At 39.3% G+C, this 9,720-nt stretch overlaps 2 protein-coding genes across 2 annotated transcripts in view; both read right to left on the reverse strand.

Moving 5' to 3' along the window:
• Window positions 1-1,747: 1,747 nt before the first annotated feature.
• On the reverse strand, window positions 1,748-3,358 carry LOC119274985 (dolichol-phosphate mannose synthase subunit 3-like). The gene is made up of 4 exons (XM_037555761.1): window positions 3,139-3,358; window positions 2,652-2,773; window positions 2,452-2,559; window positions 1,748-2,084 (listed from the first exon to the last, which is right to left on the reverse strand). The coding sequence occupies exons 2-4, from the start codon at window positions 2,751-2,753 to the stop codon at window positions 2,025-2,027; spliced, it is 270 nt and encodes an 89-aa protein (XP_037411658.1). The 5' UTR covers window positions 2,754-2,773; window positions 3,139-3,358; the 3' UTR covers window positions 1,748-2,024.
• A 1,374-nt stretch (window positions 3,359-4,732) lies between these two features.
• Window positions 4,733-9,720, reverse strand: part of LOC119274987 (Golgi to ER traffic protein 4 homolog) — a 6,718-nt gene continuing 1,730 nt past the window's right edge. Inside the window, exons 4-12 of the mRNA XM_037555762.1 lie at window positions 9,545-9,626; window positions 9,139-9,295; window positions 8,671-8,761; window positions 8,264-8,347; window positions 7,040-7,086; window positions 6,198-6,326; window positions 5,700-5,784; window positions 5,256-5,336; window positions 4,733-5,086 (exon numbers count right to left, since the gene is read on the reverse strand). Of these exons, the coding sequence (XP_037411659.1) occupies window positions 5,081-5,086; window positions 5,256-5,336; window positions 5,700-5,784; window positions 6,198-6,326; window positions 7,040-7,086; window positions 8,264-8,347; window positions 8,671-8,761; window positions 9,139-9,295; window positions 9,545-9,626 (762 nt within the window). The 3' untranslated portion in view covers window positions 4,733-5,080. The remainder of the gene's footprint in view (window positions 5,087-5,255; window positions 5,337-5,699; window positions 5,785-6,197; window positions 6,327-7,039; window positions 7,087-8,263; window positions 8,348-8,670; window positions 8,762-9,138; window positions 9,296-9,544; window positions 9,627-9,720) is intronic.

The raw sequence follows: 9,720 nt of genomic DNA on the forward strand, positions 1-9,720 counted from the left end.
AGAGAGATGACTGGGACAACCTCAATGCATTGTCAACCTGCTTCCTCGCAGCCATCCCTCTAAGTCCCTCAATCTTCAGCAACGCCGACAACCTCAATGCATTGTCAACCTGCTTCCTTGCCTTTGCGTGATTCTGCAACTCACTATTGCTCACAGTGTCGTCTCCGTCTCCGGCGAGGTCTTGGCTCGGCCTCGCCAGGTCGATGCTCATTGTTGCCGCTCCTCACATTGTCGCCGCCTTTGGTCTCGCCCAAAATCAACTGAACAGTCAGAGAGAGAAAATAGGTACATGATGTTAAGCAAAACTGAAAAAAAATCAGGCAACTGTAGTGGTCCCGTATCCTTGTGGTTGGCTTTGAATAGTTTGAGACTAGTTGCCCTGGGGTCAGAGTGAAGCGAAGGAATGATGGCTAGCTAAAAAGGCTTGACGACAGGTCACAAGTTAAATAAAGTCAATTTTTGATGCGGTGATGATGATATGAACAACTCGAATAAGAAACTGTAACTAGCACCTACTGACAGAGATCAAAAGCACACTTCCAATCGATGGTAATGATGCTCCCACTTGTGCTGCTTCCATGGTAATTTCAGCACAACGAACGGGAACACCTCACAGCAACCAAGAGCCAAGGCACTTGGTTGGTACATGTTCATAATGATCAGGTCAGTGTTAACAATAGAAGGTATGGAAAGCACTCTCTTCAGTACTAAGTTAGCAGGAACTGGATTATCTACAGGGAGCATGTTTTGTTCATCCATGAAACTTCGAAATATCTCTAAATGAGAAACTGTTTTATATGTTCAGTTAGCTATTATGTCTACCATGCGAGTTACTCCCTCTGTCCCATAATGTAAGACGTTTTTTGACTCCAGTCTGGTAACAGGTCTTTTTCTTTTAAACTGCTAACATGTTTGTTAACTGCGAGATTGTCCGATGATGCTCTCAAAACTGTCCACAAAATGTCAGCAACGGGTACTTCTGAAAGAAAAAAAAAACAGTGTTTTTGTTTTTGGAGAATCACTAGCATTAGGTAAACCTCAACCTCACATAGAAGGCGCCAATAGGACCCAAAAATTCAACAACAAACTCCACTATAATTTTTTAAAACTTTTGACATGCCAAACCAGGAACAGAACAGAGGAGCATGCATGTTTAAGCAACAGACGCCAAGGGCCAGGTATACGAAACACACAACATATATTGATATATGCACATGCAACGGCCCAAGGCGCGTGTAAGCTTTACAACTGACCACTGAGAACTACTGCGAGCAGGGGCTCCAGGGAGGTTCAACAGACGAGGAGGCAGCGACAGAGAACCGCACGGCAGAGCGAGTTCCCAGTGCCGGAGAAGATGATGGACCAGCCTCAAACAAGCCCCTTGCCGGAAGCAGCTAGCTCGAGGTAGCAGGCGACCGGCTGCTGTCAAATTGGCATGTGACTGAACATGTGTATATAATAGCATTATGAGTTGAAACAGGTTCACTGCACAGTCCATTCTACAATTGTTTTGTGAACATGGAGCAATAATGGTATCAGCGAAGGTACAATGATCTTTTGTTAATCATGAGGAGTTCAAACTTCAAAGTGCCAATGAGACAACACTTTGCTGAATTTGAGAAGTTCCAGAGTTGCCAAATGAAAGAAATCTGCACTGCACAGAAACTTAGACATACTAGAACTGAACCATCAAAAGAGCTAGCAATTCAAAGCATCACCAAAGGTGATACTGCAGAGCACAAACTGATACGCATTCAGTGATGAAATCTGGATGGTTACAGAGCAAACATATCATGAACACTGATGGCCTTGTTAACGAACCATTCATTAGTTGTTCTCACAATGTTTTCTGACACAAGTAGTATCGTGACAAGCCATCCACCTCAAATGTAGTGTAACACGCCACTCACCAAAACTGTGTTAGTAACAATATATAAACATAGTGAAATGGCATAACCTTTTTCTAGCTATGGTATCCAGGAAGCTTCAAACTGGTCATAAAAAATTAAACACTGGAATTGACCTCAGTCGGAGCCCACATCAACACCCCTTTTGGATAAGAATTCCTTTGCCTCCACAATATCCTGCATAGTAGGTCGAGCACAAATAATTAGAAATGGGAGCAAAGCAAAGATGTAATTATACAGAAAATTTAAAGTTTCAAAATCAGGTGGCTTGGTTTTATTTGTAGTGGCCATTATGAAAAGCCATATAATCATACACATAAGGGACAAACAAACTTATGGTGCCTTCTGCATAATACCTTGAATCTCATTATGCCAGCAGAAAACCAAAAGAAAAGAATGTATAATATATAATGCACAAGTGTATATTAAGCTGAAAATACCTAGGATGTATATTCTAGCGATTATTAATTCTCAACATGGCAATGAGACTGCATAGACAAAAAAAAGAGAGAGATAATTAGGCTGCTAGGACTACATCCACTACCTGCTGTAGTAGTATGGCTTCTCGAGGACAAGTGGGAAAGAACATCAGCCCATACCCAACCATGAAAAGGCCGTAGCATCCAAGCGCCACTACCAAGTAGATGGGAAGCTACAACAACAGAAGTCACAAGCAACCATCTTAATCGAAAGACAGTGTCTTAACTGCAATAAATTTGCAAGTGAAAAATTAATGGCACTCGCCAGCCAAGTATAACTGCGAGGAACTGTCGAGGTTTCAAGGAGCGCAACCCAGACGGCCGAGATCGCCGCCAGCACCGCGATGATCTTGAATATGTGCTTCATCTAGGAAATGCAGCGTTTGTCTGCCATCAATCAGAAGGGCGAATTAGAGCCTAAAATGCAGAGAGAAAAAAAATCAAACTAGAATTTGTACAGATTTGCTCCAGCAAGCATTATCAAAAACACCTATCAACTTTACCTCAAACAAAAAACCTATCAACTAAAATCCTTTCACATGTAAACTTGAACATGCTCTGTCAAAACCATGCAGCAAGTACTCATGAAGAAATAGTCATCATTATATTCTCACAATATGCAATCTAAAGCCAGTACTCATCCAATACAGAAATCAGGGAGAACATTTGAACAAGTAGAGGATGCAAGAGGAAGGACGGAGGGAGGGAGGGAGGTGGGGATGAGGGAAGAAGGAGGAAGGAGAGGTGGCTACCTGCCTATGGACTGGTCGCCGGCGTAGCTCCGGGCGGCGGAGTTGCCGGGCGGGAGCGGCTGCTCCAGGGGAGGAGGCGCTGCTGTGCTCCTGTACCGGAGGCGGGGCAGCGGAGGCTTCGGCTGGCTGGGCAGGCCGCAGCGGAGGGCCGGCAGTAGTGGCGGCGGGCCGGCGGCGGCTAGGAACCCTAGGGACGTCCTTACTCTTGGATCGACGGACTATAATGTACTTGGTGGCAAAAATTGCTAAGAGCATATTCAACAGATGATGTAAAAAACATCGCTAAATTATAATTCGACTAAAATTTACATTATCAAAATATAGATTTACATTACCAAAACATTCAACTCCAATGAATGATGTAAAATTTACATCACCAAAAATTCTACAACTCCAACAGATGAATTAAAATTTACATCACCATGGAGGTGGCCATTGTGAGGGAACGAGATCCTCTAACATCACGAAGGGATGTCAGGGAAGCTACAGTACCCTGACATCCCTTCTTCACATCCATATGATTAAGTCTAAAATGATTTGAATTAATTTGCAAATTACAAATCTACTGTATACATTTATAAAAATTACATACAAACAAAATTATGGTGCAATAAAATTAATTTCAGATTTTATTTTGTATGAACAGTACCCTGACATTCCTTCTTCGTTTTGCACTGTAGCTTCGTGACATCCCTTCAAGATGTTAGAGGATCCATTCCCCATTGTGAGGCGCACTGAAGCAGGCGTTGCCTGAGGAGGCGTTCATGGGGTCTGGCAGCGGCACGCGCTCGGCGGAAAGGTTTTGAATCATTTGGTGCTCTATTTTACATCACGGACAAATCTGGAGTAAAAAAATTGCATCTACATCATGTATTTGAGCGGCATTTTTGTGCCTTGGAGATGTAAAAATCTGTTATTTTTACATCTACTGGAGGTGCTCTAATGTAGTCATTCATTATGCTCAATTTTTAAAATTCTCAATGTTCTCCTTCTTTCTGAATTTCCTAAAATATGCAGTCAACAAATAAAGCCTGTATACCTCAGGACGCGGATTTGGTGAACATGGGTGTGCGCGCACTTTTTATGATTAGTAAATTTGAAAAATGCTAGAAAAAATAAAAAAAAATCTGAATTTTAATATACATAGTCAACCTGTATACTCGCATATGAAGTTTCATGAAGAAATCACATCCGTGGTAATCTATGGCAAAAATGACAAAATCGAAGCTAATCAAAGTTATATTAAAAACACTGTTTAATGAATAGTATGGTTGCATTTGTATTTTCTTCACTAAGAATACCATGGGTGTCAATACATCATGAAACTTCACACTTGAGTAGAATGATCGACTAAGGTTCATACCGCAAAATTTCAGAATTTTTCAATTTTTCCTAGTATTTTTTATGAATTTACTATTCACATGGGTGCACACGCACCCATGTTCACCTTTGCATTTTCAGTATACCTCATGTTTACAAACCCGAGTGACTGAAAGAAAATAAACTGGTTTAATGCAAGACTGCCATGGTTTTCGAAAAGTGGAATTATAGCACCTGATATCTTTGCTTAAACCATCGAAACAAATTTAGCACAGAATGAGGAAAAAAAGATAACAAAATGCCATATCATCTTACAATATCTGTTACACTGCTGGAAAGCATCAAAACCTTTAGGAGAAGAAAAGAAAAACATCAAAACCAATAGAACGATTTTACAACAGATCAGTGGCGCATCTTCATGTAGTTTGATGTCAAATGTACTAACTCCGTTGACTATGACTGATGAAGCTCCAACAAAGCACTTCCTGTACGTTTTTCCTGGGTGACCCACTGTTGATCTCCCACAAATGTATTATTTTGGTCAATGGATGCCTTTTTTTAGCTGAAAACCAATCATTGCATTGAAGGCAAGGACATGATGATCAAGTTCGTTTCTCGTCAATTACACCTGCACAAATATAGAATATGAGCAGTGATGAGGAAGTTTATCTATATATCAATATAAATAAAATAGCACATGGAACTGGTTAGAGCAAAACCCAGCTAACTTGGCAGACTTTAAAAGGAAGCAATTCAATATAGCGACCACCATGAAGTCCATAAAAGAAAGTGTTTACCTTGAACATTTCACCAAAAAGTCCCTCCAGAGGATTCTGTTGCCGTACACCATAAAATTTTGCAGCTATTTCATCCAATAACTGCAAAGCGTACACCATAAAATGATGAGGAAGTGTAACATCATGAGGTCTATTTATGTTTGCATTCTTTATTTTTGTAAGAACAGGTGGTCTCCAACATTAAGCAACAACACAACATCGGGTTTCCCGCCCTTTTTTATTAACAAGTGGTCCTTTGTGAGAAATTCATGGATTTCCAGATGGAAAGCTGGTAAACAAGGCCAAAAGTTTGTGGAGATATGTTATGTTGAACATGTCTCACAGCGATTTCCAAATTATCTAAACATCTTTCACGGATTCACATTGTTTCATAACAATATATATAATTTTTTGATAAATAGGACTCCTGTTATAGAGCTACAAAATTTCAATAGTGGGCCATACCTCCTCAAATACACTGTCTCGATCTGTACTTGTCCTGTACTTTTGTCGAAGTGTCCTAAAAAGAGGGTAAGCATCTCTTTCAAGCCTGTAAACAACATCTAGTTAGTAATGCCCATAAGGCCATAACAAAAGAAAAGAATGACAAAATAGTTTGTTATTTCATGTATAAGATAAGAAAAGAAAGTTGATCTTCATTTACATATGGTTACAAATCAAGTACATGAGAAACTGTCAAAATATGATATCAGTCATTTCTGACATGGGCATTTGAATATATTGGTAAGGCAGGAGCATTCGTAACACCTACAGGCAGTAATTTTATCTTTCTAGCGATAGAACTATAAAAACATGTGTAACTGACGTCTGAGAACTATCATGCAAACTGCAGCATTATTTCACAAAATTTGCATGTGGTGTATGGGAACATCGTGGAACAAATATGCAGACATGGAAAGGACACCCGAAATATAATGCAAGCCAAAAATATGAGAGACTCACGTTTGAAGAAGATACTTGATAAACTCAATTAAATCTGTTTTTGGAAGTTCCAAGTCAGCAGATTTTAGCTGCTCCTTCATCCCATCCATAAGTAAATTTGCGTCTCTGAGATTCCCTAGTGATAGATACCTTTAAGAAAGAACAACATATTAGAAAACCCGGCATCTCCATCCCCAAAATCCCAGTAAAATTCTATCCCAACAATGAGACGATATTTACTTTACAGTGTTAAAGTGTTCTTCTGTATGCATTTCAGTGTGATCACATGGAGGATATTGTGTTGAGGCAGTATATCATATTGCACGCATCCTAGCACACTGCTAACTGACGTGTATCTATCGCTGTAAATGAAACAAACATTACACAATTCCTTCACATCGGTTTCTACAGTACGAAGTGCGGCCCTTTTCAATGGTATCAGACTTTCCTCTCATACAACTTACAAGGGATGATCTCTCATGTCATGACTATGGGTCATGGTTCCAAATAAAGAGAAAGATTGTCTTGTAGGCAAACTGAAGATATTACTAGCTTGGTATTTCTATTGAACTATAGATTCATTGACATTTTTTTTGGAAGGGACGTTACAAATTGCTTGGGCGAGACCCATCTATATAATGGGCTGCTGCATCCCTTTTTTCAATTATAAGCAAACATTAAACCAAACCTCTCTCACACATCTCCATCTACCAACCGCTATCTCAATTGTTTCACCCTTCCTCTTGTTCCATCTACCAATTGCTTCTCCTCTATCCCAACCAAACCCACCTATTCTACCCTACATTAGTCCCTAGCACATAACATTACCAGAGCAAACAAGAAAGAAAGGAATGAAATCTTACATTAGGACACTGCGTGCAATTGCAGTATCATCTTCACCAGGGTAGCACTGTACAGAAAGGAAGAAAAAAGATCAATATGATTCTATATTACAAAATGTCAACAGCATATATGAATCCATTTAACACCTAACAAAAGTTGGGCATGAATAATGAACACAGATCCAACCCACAAACAGATTGGGGTATAAGACTGAGTGATTTAACAAGCTTGTGCTTGTGTTCTGTTTCCATATTTTCATATTTTGACGAAGAATGGCCTACAACCCATACATTAGTAAACCCATTGTACAGAGCAAATTGTTGTGGACAACATGGATTTACTAATCATATCGAGCAATTGCTAATTATACTAAGCAGCATTTAGGAAACCATCAGTTTTTCAATCCTCAGTCTGATTTTCAAACCGATTCTCCAAAACTGTTTAATTTGGATCCTATATCTTTCTATGTCATGTAAACCCCATTTGTTGGTTCGGTTGCTTTGACCTCCGTTTCACGCTTAGATGGACACCAGCATGGAAACCAGCAAGCAGGTAAACATTAAGGGCCAGTTCTTTTGGTGGCCTTTTTTGGGCTTCTAGAATAAGCTGCCCCCTACCCAGCTTATTCTAGAAGGCCAACCAAAAATATATTTTTAGAAGCCTACTAATCAAGTCTTAATTAATAGGTTTCTAAAAAAATAAATTTGGTTGGGCTTCTAGAATAAGCTGGTTAGGGGGCAGCTTATTCCAGCTTATTCTAGAAGCCAGCAACAGAACTGGCCCTAAAAATGTTGTGCAGTTACAATGTCTCTCTGACAGATTCACTTGTGTTTCTCCTTAGCAATCTAAACAGAGGGTGGGTGACCTTGGAGACCGATAGATGGGCCCCCACACACATGGCATCCATGTGAACGACAATGAAATGAACTATTTCACATAGATGCTGCAACAGTCAAAAAAACATGTAAAACAAACCAGGGGATATATTCATGGTATTGGAAAAAGAGGATTCAAGTTAAACGGTTTTGGAGAATGACGTGGATAAAAAACTCAGGCGATAGCTTGAAAGTGACCTTATTGTACATAAGAAGTAATAAAATCACTATGTATGTGAAAGACGTTGGAAATATTTTGGTAGGGTAAACTTTTGCTCTCTCTCAAAGAAACAAATATATATAATTCAAACAGAATTCAGTAATTACCAAGCATCATTTGTAATACCTACTGCTTAGAACAATAATTACCTTGCCCATAAAGTTTACCAGCATAGAAGCAAATTTTTTAGGATCGTTACCGCGCACAAAATGACTTGATACTTTAGTCATGTCCTGCAGTCAAGGTCACTCCAGGTTAAACTGTAAGCATAATTACCGAAGTAGTAAAAATATTAACAGCATCGATGACAAATAAAAATCGTAGCTCTACAATGCTCTTTCACTTGCTTTCTAGATATCAATTTACTGCATGCATGCACCATCTAGGACTAGAGGAACATACATCATCTAAGAGCAAATAAATGGCCTAGTGAAGAGGATTAATACGATCTTTCCTAGGCATGACTTGGTTGACATGCAAATTACTCAAATTTTGCGATTCAGGAATGTAAAGAGCAGAAGATATTCACAGTAAGACACAGAATCATGGACAGTACCGTTTCTGGTGATTCCGAATAAATGTATTCACCCAACATAACATGCAGATCAGGAGATCCGTTTCTTGATGTCCCAAACTCAGCAGACCACCTTAATAGCAGGATGATACATTATTAGTGCATAACAGCCAGAAAAGGGAGAAGAAAAACACCTCCCCTGGTAACATAGTAAACAAAATAAATATGTCTCATGGCAATCGGCATGCAGAGTTTTGGACGCGCTGAGAGGAAATCAAGAGGAACCAGATGTTCAGAACGATGCATGTTCCTATCATGCCCATTAGTCACTAATGCTCAAAACCAGAATTCATAACTGCAGGTCAAGTTATCAGTACTGTTCAACAATTTGATGCATTAGACTACTGGATATATTTCCACTGATTAACACTACTGGTTTGGATGAAGTTTGATGCTTGGAAGGACAGCACTTGTGATTTACTTGGATTTATTGAAATCAATATACCTTACCTGAGAGCTCCTCTTAGAAATGATGAACAACCTTCAGAACGCACTCTTGCAGCAGAAATAGCTTCGGATAATTTCTGCCCATCATCGTCATAATCATCTCCAAGGAAATGTGGCATATTTATCCTGGGGAACGCCTCGTATATCTTTCTGACACGATCTGTAGTTGATGCAATAGAGTTAACATCACTGAAGTGACATCTAATGCCCAAGTTTACAACATGACAGCATTTAAAAAATACAAAAGAAAAAGAGAGAGAATGCTTCACTCGGCTGATTTAGTAGACACAAAAAGGAAGAAATATTATTTTCTGAATGCAAACTAGTGACACTATTGACACGATAGGAGGATTACAAAAAATGCACTGCAAATATGTCCCAAAAATCAAATGTAAAACAATAAACTTACCAAAAGTTTCTTCATTATAAGGAAATTGCCCTTTGACAAGAGTGTCCACGAACAGCACAGCGAGTTCAGCACCGCAAGTTATCTGAAATTGGTAACCACTAAAGTAAAGTCGAGCTCTTTGACCAATAAGAAAGAAAAGAAATATTTAAAGTAGTACATTAGTCAATTTAAATATT

This window comes from Triticum dicoccoides, chromosome 3B, assembly GCF_002162155.2.
Source record: "Triticum dicoccoides isolate Atlit2015 ecotype Zavitan chromosome 3B, WEW_v2.0, whole genome shotgun sequence".
Classification (NCBI taxonomy): Eukaryota; Viridiplantae; Streptophyta; class Magnoliopsida; order Poales; family Poaceae; genus Triticum; species Triticum dicoccoides.

Bases quoted from the DNA above. Each gene is read 5' to 3' on its own strand.
- LOC119274985 (XM_037555761.1), bottom strand. From the start codon at position 2,753: ATGAAGCACATATTCAAGATCATCGCGGTGCTGGCGGCGATCTCGGCC. The intron at 2,560-2,651 runs GCGAGTGCCATT...CTGTTGTTGTAG, and splicing joins CTCGCAGTTATACTTGGCTG to CTTCCCATCTACTTGGTAGT. The intron at 2,085-2,451 runs GTAGTGGATGTA...CCTACTATGCAG, and splicing joins AAGCCATACTACTACAGCAG to GATATTGTGGAGGCAAAGGA.